The sequence below is a fragment of the Theobroma umbraticum genome, unplaced genomic scaffold (genome assembly GCF_002168275.2).
Source record: "Theobroma umbraticum cultivar Fairchild unplaced genomic scaffold, ASM216827v3 scaffold_146.0, whole genome shotgun sequence".
Classification (NCBI taxonomy): domain Eukaryota; kingdom Viridiplantae; phylum Streptophyta; class Magnoliopsida; order Malvales; family Malvaceae; genus Theobroma; species Theobroma umbraticum.
This window is the reverse complement of record NW_018397265.1, coordinates 4,766,794-4,779,280: the sequence shown is the minus strand read 5'-3', so window position 1 is coordinate 4,779,280 and position 12,487 is coordinate 4,766,794. Positions and strand designations below refer to the sequence as shown.

Genomic DNA, 12,487 nt, shown 5'->3' with positions numbered 1-12,487 from the left:
AGAGTAAAGTTGAGAATAGATGAGAGAAAGGACTAAATAGAAGAGAATTAAAGAGTTACTATTACTACCAAAGCAAATCCAATACTCGAAAACATGTTCAGTAAACATCAAATCTTATTGGGCATGTTTCTTCCTTAATTCTCAACTCTTTGCTCATACCACACTGCTTTTGATTGGAGAGATTAAGCGTCGGAATCATATGAAACAAAAGGAAGCATGAAAGTTCATCGTATGCAGTCCAATTCCAATATGTGATAAGATTCCAGGTTCTGATATCACCAATCAAATGAGGAGGCCAAGGAAAGAAAGAATGAAACCTCAATGGCAATGCGAATGGAACCAATAATGTAAAAAATGTAAGGCCATTATCACATCCACGGCTTCTTCCTTTTCCCTTTCTTCTTTTTTCTTTTGTGGCTTTAATCCGAGAGCATAAATTCTTGGAATAGAATGACAACTCAAACTTATGATTAACTAGAAAAACATTTTTTTTTATATAATTTGACTACAAATAAGATTTTACAAATTTTGCTACAAAAAAAAAAAAGAGAAAGAAAGACATTTCATAAGGAAGATTAATCATTCATCAGCACCGCTCCTCGATTTCTTTTGTCCTTTGAATTTTGAATGAGGGGTTCTGCTTTGCATCTCTTGACCCCATAGGGCTTTCGCATTGATGCCACAATCTCTTGATACGTTAGCCACCCTTCACACCCCCAATAAAATGTAGTAGACAAGCGTTATGGGCAATGCAACGAGCATCCCGAAGATAACACTGCAACTCAACCAGTGATGAGGGATATCATGAGAGAATAAGCAAAAGGAATAAGATGTTTTTAAGAATACTAAAAAAATAAGGAGAAAAAGATATATATGCTCACGCTGTGCTGAGAATATCAGGGTGTACGTTGTATTCCTTGGCGAAGACAAAGGGGACAATCCCTTGTGGGAGAGCTGCCTGTTTTTTGTTTGGAAATCCGTATACATGCAACGCCAAAAAGGCATGTTAGAATTTGTATGGATGTTTTGTTCTTCATTAGTAACCCCTAAACAACTCATTTGCTTATGCTTGGATTAATTGATTGTTTCCTTGCTCTTGGCATAACTATGTCCATTTCAATTTCTGACATATATTAATATATAAAATTCTTGTTAAGGCATTAATTAAGAAACAGAAAAGGTTATCAGGTACTAGTAATATTTATGCAGTGTTTTATTCACTTGGAATTTTGCTATATCCAGGCCTACTTGTACCAAGTCCACAGAGATTCAATGTATTTGCACTACACGCCTACTGTGGATGCTCTGATTGTGAAGTGTTTAACAAGAAAAAACATAAATTGAACTGACAAATAAATAATAAAAAATCTTATCTGGAGGTAGTAAGATTTTTATACGATAAAAAAAAATGTATAAGAGAGTTTTGGAGCTTATGTAGTTAAGTTGGATTGGCTATGTCAGAAGGAGGCAGAAAAGAGAGAGGAGAAAAAGGAAAAGAAAAGGAAAAAATTAACAGTGGAGAGGCAACAGAGAGAGAGAGAGAGAGAGAAGGATGGTAAGTGACCTGTACAATGGCAACGTGTAAAAGAACGCCCCTAAGCCCAACAGCAATGGAAGCGGCTGCCATGACAGCTGGACCTGTAAGGAATCTCACAGCCATAGCAAAAGCTGCAACGGAATTTCCACATGCTATGATCCTTGGTTGCAAAGCCATGAACAGACCTGTCATCACATCAAAGCATGCCCATTACCACCACCCACATCCCCATTGTCACTTGTCAGAAAGACATTTCTTCGTTTTTTTTCTTTTTTTTTTTTTGGGTTTTGCACTTTCTGAAAGACCTTTCATGATCACTTCCACCACTACAAATCACCCCACATTATATCAAACCCAAGACAAACTGGGCAAAAAGTGGAAGATATGTACAGAGAGAAAGATAAAGAAAACCCCAACACATTATCATGACCACACTGTTTTGCTTACTTTGCTTAGCCAGTTTGCTTGCTTTATTACAACATTTAATAATGATAAAGTGTGAGAGAATCGGAAAGCTTTATTACTAATAAAGAAAAAGGTGGGGGAGAATTTCTTTTGAGAGATTGTAAGTAAGGAAAAAGGAGTCATTTTTACTGACCAAGACTGAACATGGCCATGCCAAGGCCTGCATCTGACAGAATGGAAATGGACTTTGCTATGATGGCAGGCATTTGTACATTCCACCTACAAGAAACCAAGCAACAAGCTATCAGAAACAATGAGAACCCTGAACCCAGATACCAATATAGATTATATAGAAAGCAATTATATATATAAATATATAAAAATACATAAAGATTCTTCATGGTTTTAGTCTGAGCAGAAAGAGACAGGCGGGTTGTTATTGTACCTGAATGAGATTAGAGACCAAGTGAGTCCTATTAAGCTTGAATAAGTGTTGGGATTTCTGATAAGCTTTCTCCAAACCATGATCAGAATCAGCCTTGTCATGACACTTGTTGGAGGCATAGTTTTGGGCTTGCCATCCCCCACTTTGTCACCTTCGTGGTTGTTCATTTCTCTGTCCAATCCTCTGTTCCCAAAGCTGAAGTCATCTCTCTCCATATACTCCTCATGATTCTCTCTATGCCCTTCCACTGGAACAAAACAAAGAAGCAAAATTTAACAGCAGCATGAACAGGACCATTATAAAACACATGTAGCGTAAATTTTAGTTTATCTGAACCAAACAAAAATTTACATAAGCAACATTGAAAAGCCTGTGTAATTGGTCTCTTCATAATCTGTCTTTGAAAATGTTTACTGGAAACTAAAATCTAAAGAAGAAAGACGACACTTAAGCCATGTGATTGGAAGCTACCTTTCCCAGGGGAAACAGCCAATCTAACTTCTTTCTGGTCGCTAGCTCCATATTCCTGGCCACCAAAGACGTCGGATACAGGAGAAGCACTCGAACTCCAAACAAACATATGAAGATCCCTACCACCATCTTCAGACTTTTGCTGAGCCTGACCATTAGGCTTCTTTGCATTAGCATTAGCACCGACACCTTTAGACCCAGTCGGCGAGAACATACCCGGATTAGGAGCGGGATAATGGGCTGCACCACCTGGCGCGTGGTAATGGAACCTTGGCTTACCGGTGGCTGCACCATCCTCCTCATAGTTGGATGGCCTCGGAGTTGGTCCACGAGAGGCAGACAACCCGTAAACATCTGCAGCACCAAAATTTGAATTGCGTCCCCCAGCCATCATCGAGTAGAAATCAGTGTGATTAAAGCTTGAGCCTCTTGGCGTTGGGTTTCTTGATGATTGCAAAGAGTATATCTCAGCATTGGTCAGATTTGAAGGGCGTGGTGTTGTTGAAGATAAACCTTGGGACCTTCTTGAGAAAATATCTGATCTTGAGGCATTAGATTTTCTCACTGTAACATGGAGCTTACCATCTTCTTTGATCTCAGCCTCAGTTTCTAGAGGTTGTCTACCGTCAAGTGACATGATATCTGAATCGACATGGATTGAAACAATAGAGCCAGCAGTGTCTGGAAATTGCTCCGAGATGAGCATTTTGGCACCTCTATATTCAAACATGAAAAGCATCAAAGTGTACCAGATAATGCATTGGAGGACGACTATTTGCACCATCAAGCTTCCTGAAAACTCTCCATACATTCCTTTAAGTAAAGGGATGCCCATGACCAACGTATTTGGAAGGGTAGAGAGAGAAAATAAGGTGATGGTCCATTCTAAGCAACCCTTTTTGCTTACCTTGGTCCAAACTGCTAGTACTATGAGTACTATGATTTTTTGGAGAGTATCAGCAGCTATGAAGCGAAAATTCATAGCATAGGGGTCGTTAGAGGCGATAAAGTGGAAAGAGAGGAGGGGAACGGCAAAGAGAGCGACAAAGCGGTTGATGCCTGAGCACTGATCAGGAGAGAAGATCTTCCACCATTTCACCGAGCCATAAGCTAAAATCATGGCCACGTAAAGTGGCACCATTGCGGTCATGACATGGTAGAAGTCCGTCAACGTGATCATGTTTGGAAGCTACCTGAATTGCACAGATCAAGAAAACCTCCGAATTCAAAGAAGAAGAGAGAAGAAAGAGACGTTGAAGGACGATTGAGAAGAAGAAGAAGAAGAAGAAGAAGACGGAAAAGGTGGAGATAGCCTTGGTGGAAGTGATGATGAGGAAGGCAAAGGAAATAGGAGAGCATGTGTTTTTGGGGTTCTGGGGTAAGTGGGTAATAAGCAGAGTTTAGAGGAATTTTTTTTCACTATACAGCTTTGAGAGTTGCGAGCAAGCTTGCACTTGCAGTCCCCAAAGCACAGAGTTCTGCTTTTTTATTTTGCCTTTGTTTTTTCCCTTTTGTTTTGAGTTGTGTTCGGATTTGATAAATCTTGGTAAGTTGGTATTGTGGCTCTATCTTCAATGGCCTAATGGTGGTACAAAGTTCTGTAGAAAAAGCATTTTGGTTGGAGGGTGGGTGTGTCTCCAAGTACTTGTTTGGGAGAGACTTTTTAAGCTTTGTGCAAACTTTAAAGGAGCCTCTTAACCTCCCCTTTTCTTCTCTCTTTCTTCTTGGATTCGCTTTTTTCTTCATGGATTCTAGATGGCTTATGGCTGTCTCCATGCCCTTTTTATTCCTTTACTATTACTCCCTCTTCCTCTCAACATTTGCTGTTCCTATTTAGCTCTTTTTGCACATAATTTGGTACTATTGTAAGCAAAGATATTTGGTAGCAAGTAATGTTTGTAGCTTAGACTGGTGAGATTAAATCATTTTGGGGACAAGTGAAGCAGTCCACGCGCTTAATATATGCGGCGCTAAAATTGGAGTAGAGTAGGACAAGTGTATAAGGAGAAGGGGTGATCCCTTCACGTGGACCCTAATTTGTCCATCCCTAACCATATCTTTCTTGGCACTTCCAATTGCCTTCACCTCTCTTTGCACTTTGTTGTTTTTATTTATTTTTATAATTTTGGTTTATTTATGTCCCAAACTAAATTTCAGGTGCAAATGAATCAAACTTGTCGCTCCTCATTGCTCTTTCGCTCATTTTTTCTCACCTCTACTCCACCATGTTTGTCAAATGAGTCAAACTTTAATCTTGGCTAATATTTTCCATAATCAATGCTCAAACTTGCCAATTTCGAGCTTGCATAACTTAAGAGTTCAAGTCCGACTTAATTAATAATTAAGTAAGCCAAAGTTTAAGCGTAGGAGATTTCAATTCAATTAACTCATGTTATTTTTATGGGTTAAATTGTTATTTTTTTTTAAATTTTGTATTCAAATTTAATCTACTCACTTAATTGTTAATTTATTTTAAATTCGACGTTAAAAGCGCTGTGGAATAAGTCTATTTTTATTATGTTTTTGTTCTTTGTTACCCTTTATTTGTTTCTCCATTCGTTGACTTTTATTTCGATAGTTCAGTTTACATTTAACTGGGAGTGCAATGTTATTACACAATGATAGAGTAATTAAGCTTTAAAAAGAATCTGTTTAATTATTATTTATTGATTTTAAATGAAATGTTTAAAAAAAAATGCAAACTTATTTTCTATTTACCAAAAGGCTTTCGTTGTTGAAAATTGGAGAGGAAAAAGAGAAAACGAAAGAAAGGAAAAGTAAATTTAGGCATTTGGTTTATTAATTAGTGTATTATTCCCTTATTTGAGTTCGAATCCCCCTCTTTTAATTAAAAAAAAAAAAAAACTTAACTCTGGCGTATGAATTATTGGCCTTCACAATCCATTATTTTCGCTAATACCAAACGCAGTAGTCGAATCATGTCCCTAGGTTCCGGTTTACAGGCAGAGGCTGTAAAAAATCAAAATGGATTGTTAGATTTACCTGCTTTTCGAGATGATAGGGCTTGCAAGTCTTTCCCAACGTAGAGAACTTCCAAAATTGGATTATTGAGTTTATTAGAGATCTGGGTTTATTGGAAATAGGATAACGTGCCTTGTTGGTCGTCAATTTGGGAAAAAACAAGATCACTTGTGAGTTTTCTTTTCATGATATAAATTGTTATGTATATCCAAGTTAAAGTCAATCAATAATACGTGAAAGTTTTGTTATATTTATGGACTCAATTAACTCCAAACTTAATTGATATAAGATTTTTTACACTGAACCTACCACGTGCCATTCACCTCATACTTTATATGTAAGGATGATAAGCTTATCACGTGACATAAATTTTACAGATAATAAACCAGCGTTTGCTTTATTATCATATTAACCCATTCGTTCTCTTTTCTGCACAAAAAGCACACAATCAAGCTTCTGTCAATTTGGTCTCTCATCACCAGCTCGTCTTGTACTGTCACTCCACATCTTTATCACTTGTCAATAGATAATCTCAACTTTAAGAGGACCAAGCCCTTCCCAAATCAAATTCTACCATTTAGGGACTCCCCATCTTCGGAGTGTTGTCTTATAAAACATGTTGGCGAAGTAGTTTTCGTAAGGAGGTTCTTTCCAAATTACTCTATCATGACAACTCTACCAAGGAAAGTGTACACAGCAATTCCATTATTGAATCTCCTAATCAAATAGTCTTCTTCTCAGTTCGATTCTCTAAACCCCCTTGCTGTTCTTCCAAAACCCTTAAAATATAATCCTCCCATTTCTATTTGCTGTCTGGGGAAAGTAGTCTTCAAAACCACTCCTTCCAATTCCTCTGTATACCTCACAAACGCAAAAGTAGCGTCCCATCTTCTCTCGTTCCATTTTTATTTTGGAATGTAGACATCCATAAGATTGCCTTACAAGTTGAAAACATCCCATAATGCCCTATATCACACTCTGTAACTCAAATTCTCCACAAATGCTATATATCTGAAGCCCTGATCTCCACTTCCCCTTCTCCTTTCGGATGCATCAATTTGATTTGTTTGTGGTGACCATTCATCTTGGAAGCCCTGAAAAAGAGGGGTACCAATAACGTTTAATAGCATTGCCATATAAAAAGACTTGATAATTCTTACATGAGGTCTGAAACTTTTAACTCTAGGATACCAATAACGTTTAATAGAATTGCCATATAAAAAGGCTTGACAATTCTTACATGAGGTCTGAAACTTTTAACTCTAGGATACCAATAACGTTTAATAGCATTGCCATATAAAAAGGCTTGACAATTCTTACATGAGGTCTGAAACTTTTAACTCTACGATCAAAATGGTACATAGATGTATAATTATCATCATGGGCCGAAGTCATTCATGTTAAGTTTGACTAGACACATAAATTTTGCATTGAATATAAACTAGAAAATTTTGGAGACAAATATAAAATTTATTTATATATCAAATGTGGATTTATAATCTCTGAAATTTTTTTACAATAGAAAATATTCTTTGATTAATTTCATCAATCTTCAATCCAAGGGTGATTAATTTCTTCAATCTTAAGGGGTCACACTGACTTAATGTTGAATTTTGAATAAATATGTGCTTCAAGGGTGATTAATTTCTTCAATCTTCAGTTTAGGGGTCTACGACTTGATTCTGGAGGGTCTACAACTTGATCTTGAATGAATATTTTCCTCAAGGTTCTATAACTTGATTTTGAATGAGTATTTTCTTCAAGGGTCTATGACTTGATCATGAATTTACTTCAAAAGTCTACGGCTAAGAACGAATTTAGAAATTTTTCTGAGTGGTGTTATAACTAAAATAATAATAATAATTAAAAAAAATTCCTCAATCCAAGATCTATTGAGAGAGTACTTAAATCAAATTCAACACGATTTTACTTAAAAGATTATTGAATACCATCATTAGTAGAATTACGTTGTTGTTGCCCAAGACCTCAATCTTGTGAAACAATTTCTTGTATTTTACTGTTAAAAATTATTACTCATTTCTTATCAGTATAAACTAAAATATTAGAATTAAATAAAATATAATCTTGCATAGCAAATCATATAAACTAAAATATTAGAATTAAATAAAATATAATCTTGCATAGCAAATCATTGAAACTAAGTGTAAGTATTTACAAACCAAGTGTAGTTAAATATAAAAATTAAATAATCAAATAATACATTTACAAAATAAATCAAAAAAAGAAAGACTCATAATTTCAAGATATTAATACATCTACCAAATAAATCAAAAAAGAAAGACTCATAATTTCAAGATATTATTTCATATGCAGTACTATTTTCTATTAAAAAGATTCCCAAACTATCAAATTAATCAAAAAATATTTAGATATGAAGTATTTAAAAACTTAATTCAGGATGAAAATTATTTACAATTGAACAATTGAAATTTAGATGAGTTTTTTTGAAAGAGTGAAAAGTGCAACCAAGGATCGAGAAGAAGAAGTATCACTGCAAGTCTTAAAAGTAAGATTTGCAATTTAGAGAAAGAGTGTTTTAGGTTTTGATTTTTTAATAAAATCTTAAATTATAGAAAATTTTTTATCTTTAAGTATTTAAATATTAATACCATGAATTTTAAGTCATTTTTTTGTCAACGTAGCATATATAACATGAAAATAAAATAAATATATAAACATTAATTCATTAGTTGATATATTATTTCTCTACTTAAAGAGTAAGATTCGAATTTTCATTCTTTTAATTATTAAAAAAATATAAAAATAAAATAAAATTCGACAAAAGTTGTTCATATAAGTTTTCGAACTTTACCATTTTGACCACTCAATTTTCAAAAAATTACCTTTAATGATAACATGGAATATGTAATTTTTAAAAGGTAAATGACCAAAATAAACAAGAGGATATTTTATCCCAAAAACTTGCGGACAGCATTTTGAATTCCTTTGCATGCATGTCGATTGATCATATATATAATTGTATGAGTCATCTCGATATGAGATTTCATCTCATACTTTGCTGGATCACTTTTCGTTGCCAATCATTACATGTTTGTAATTTCTTCATCTCAGTGGACTCATACCCAACAACAATCACAAAGAAAAAGAGGAAAGCATGCAGAGAAACAGGGAAAAGAAAAAGAAGAGATGAGAGGTTCAATTGGTGTATGTATACATACATGACAAGAAGGGATATCTTTCCTTGTTGATTTGATGTCAAAATGCTTATGTCCAGGGGCCAGTACGCAACACCAACAGATTAAACGCAAGAAAAGATCTACCAATCATTAAAAATGTACCAAAGATGTTAAGGCTGCAAGTCTCGTCCTTACCAAAGAATTTGGTTCGAAGATTTGGAGATAAGATAAGGAAGAAATTAAAAGGTATTCAAATGCCTTTCGGTTGGAAAAATTCTCTAATATTTTAGAAAGTAACTTGCACTATCATAACTTCGCTATTTTGTTCAAAATTTCAAAGATCCAACTGTCACGGGCTCATTATTGTTCAAAATTTTAAAGGTCCAAGTGCCATGGATTCATAATTTCAATTCGAAAAATATATTTAATAGGGGATAAAAGTCTTTTATTTATAAACTCAAGATCAATTCCAACTCTGACTGATATAAAATTCGTAACATTTTATCCCACCAAATTATATATCGTTGTCGTTATACTGGTATTTTTACCCATAAAAGAGAAAGATCATTTGGTTTGAATCTATCTTGAACTTAGTATCTCTCATGAGGGTCTCATATTAATGAAGAGAAAAATTAATTAGCAATACTTTGTTATTAGGGTGAAAGAAAAACATAACGAATAAGAACTTTTATATCAATTAATAATCCATTAAAACTCGTAGCTATTGAAGAGAAAGAAATATGGACGTAAATGAGTTGCTGATATACAAGTATCCGTGAGCACCCAACGTGACAACATAGGGTTCAAGCACCGTATATTCGGTAAAGGGTTGGTTTTGGGAAACGCTTTTAATATTCAATTCAGGTTCAAGTAGGTTTCAGGTATCAATCTTAAGATACCTTAAACCCAAACTCAATTATGCATATATATATATATATATATAACATAAGGTTCGGGTACCCTATATTCGATTAAGGGGTGAATTTGAAAAATGTTTTTAATATCGGATTCAGGTTCAGATAGGTTTTGAGTATCACCTTTAGAATATCCTAAACCCGAACCCCATTATGCATACATACATATATATACATATATATGTCTATATGTGTATATGTATACATATATATTTATACATGTGTATATGCATATATATATTATAATGTTGCAAAATTTTATAATTTGTGATATTCAAACTTTTATCCTCCTTACTTTCAATACAATCTTTACCATCTGAGCCAACTTCCTTTTTTGTAAATTAATAAATATAAAATTAATTTTTGTATGGTTTTTAGTTATTTAAGTTATTGTTTGAGTTATTCAATGGGGCATTTAACAGAATCGGCTAATTAACTTATAGTGTTATATTATTAGGGTTCAGTTTTAAATAGTGTTTTCTGATTTTATTCGACTTTTAATAAGTTTGAGTACCTTCTTAATTAAACGGATTTAGGGTAGGGTATCTCAAAAAAAAAAGAAGAAGCTACTTTACCTATTTACATCCCTAGAAAGAAAATTAATGTAAACTTTATGTACATAAAAGTATAACTAATTCCATATCTACATATATAATCATAGTTTAATATCAATAATAATGTCCTATTAAAACCATTTACAAATTTTAACTTTAAAATTCTTCTTCCTACACACACATACAAACACACTACTGAATTAGAAACCAAAAGATTGAGAGGTATGATATCCTTTCATAAAGAACTCATAATATAATTAGTTATACAATTTTTTTTTATAAAAAATCGATCCATCCAATTTTCTTTCTTCATTTTTTCTTTCTAGCACATCTCAAAATAACATCTTCTTCCTATTGTTGAAAACCTAATACTTTACTTTTTCTATACTCCAATTAAATTTTTCACATTATATATGAATATATATATTATATGTACATATGTTTGTATATAGATATTAATATTTATTAAAAAATTAAATTTGATAAAGAGAGTATTGTTAAAAGTAAAAAACAAAATATACTTATGGAATACATAGAAACGTGATCAAGAGTTTGTTTGGATACATAAATCACTCAAGGATTGAATGAAAAGTTTGAAAACTCAATTTCAAACTAAAAAAAAAAAAATTGAGAAAGTTAAGGGGTCAAGTAAGGATTAATAAAAAAAATGAGATTAAGGCCAACTTTTCCACTATATTGTGGGTCAAAGTTAAATTTTACCACTTTACTTCGATTTTATTAGATTTTGTCTCAATAATTTAAGTTTTGTTGATTTTTGGATAAAAAGTAATAGAATTGACAGAAATTTACCACTTGAATTAATAAAATATTTCATGAATTATTTCAATTCTATTAGTTTTTGTTCAAAAGCAATGATATTAAAAATATAGTGGTAAAATTCAATAAAATTGAAGCACAGTGGCTAAATTATCAATATTGAGCCACTATAATGACAAATTTGACCTTAATCCCTAAAAAATTAAAAGAAAAATCAATGAATTAAATACTAATTTAAAATTATTAAGGGGCAATAACTTTATGGTAGAATGTCCACAAGCCAAGTCGTGGGCATAATTTTTCAAGCCCGAACTTGTTCTAGCTCGGTTCGAAAATATTATTATATTAATAAATAATATATGTTTATTTTAATTCTAAAATATATTTAAAAATATTGAAATATTAATATAAAATTATTTTTTAATGTTTAATAATACATCTAACTTAAATGGTCTAATCGAACCGAGTTGGACTGCGTTTTCAAGGTGTCAATATGCCTAGCCTGATCCACAAACCTCTCTGCTCTATAGGTTAAAGACAAGTTTCACTTTAGTCTTGATCTGTAAACACCTTTCCCTTTCTTTTAATATGTCAAAATCCATGGTGAAGTACCAAGTTTGACGAATACCCTCACTTTTGAATTACTCATATATAGAAGCTTTTGCAATGCCACAATTAGAAATTTTAATTTATTAGCTTTACAATTGATCTTATTTTAAAATGTCAAAATTAAGTGATCAAAAATGTAAATTGAAGATGTTTCAAACGCCTCAAAACCTCCTATATATCTATATGAAATTTTGGTTAAGTGTTTGACAATTTGAAATGCTCAAAAGGACCTTAAAACAGTCTCTCGAGCCTAAGGCATCGAGACTTCTTATAGAAGTATCGAGACATAACCAATTGAGGAGAAAATTAACAAAGGCTCAAGTGTCAAGTATCAAGACATGCCCTTTTGGAGTATCTGAGACTTGACCAAGTAAAGCTCATTGAATAGAAAGAAAACAAAAACTATCAAGACTTGTCCCTTAAGTATTGAGACTTGAGCAGAAAACATAAGAAATCCAAAGGTTTGGAGACTTGTCCAGAGGGTATTGAGACAATAGCTACCTCAGAGCAAACCAAAGGAAACAAGGGAGCAAGTATCGAGATGTATTATGACATCACTTAAAGAGATGATGGCAATATGAAGCAAGTATTGAGACGACTTGGTAATTTCCAAGGAAAAAACATCGAGACCTCAA

General features: G+C 33.3%; 1 protein-coding gene across 1 annotated transcript; it reads right to left on the bottom strand.

Annotated features, from left to right (window-relative positions):
• Window positions 1–448: 448 nt before the first annotated feature.
• Window positions 449–4,502, bottom strand: PIN1 (Auxin efflux carrier family protein). Its single transcript, XM_021436465.2, has 6 exons — window positions 2,859–4,502; window positions 2,388–2,634; window positions 2,136–2,221; window positions 1,565–1,722; window positions 882–958; window positions 449–775 (listed from the first exon to the last, which is right to left on the bottom strand). The coding sequence occupies exons 1-6, from the start codon at window positions 4,036–4,038 to the stop codon at window positions 709–711; spliced, it is 1,815 nt and encodes a 604-aa protein (XP_021292140.1). The 5' UTR covers window positions 4,039–4,502; the 3' UTR covers window positions 449–708.
• Between the last annotated feature and the right edge of the window lie 7,985 nt (window positions 4,503–12,487).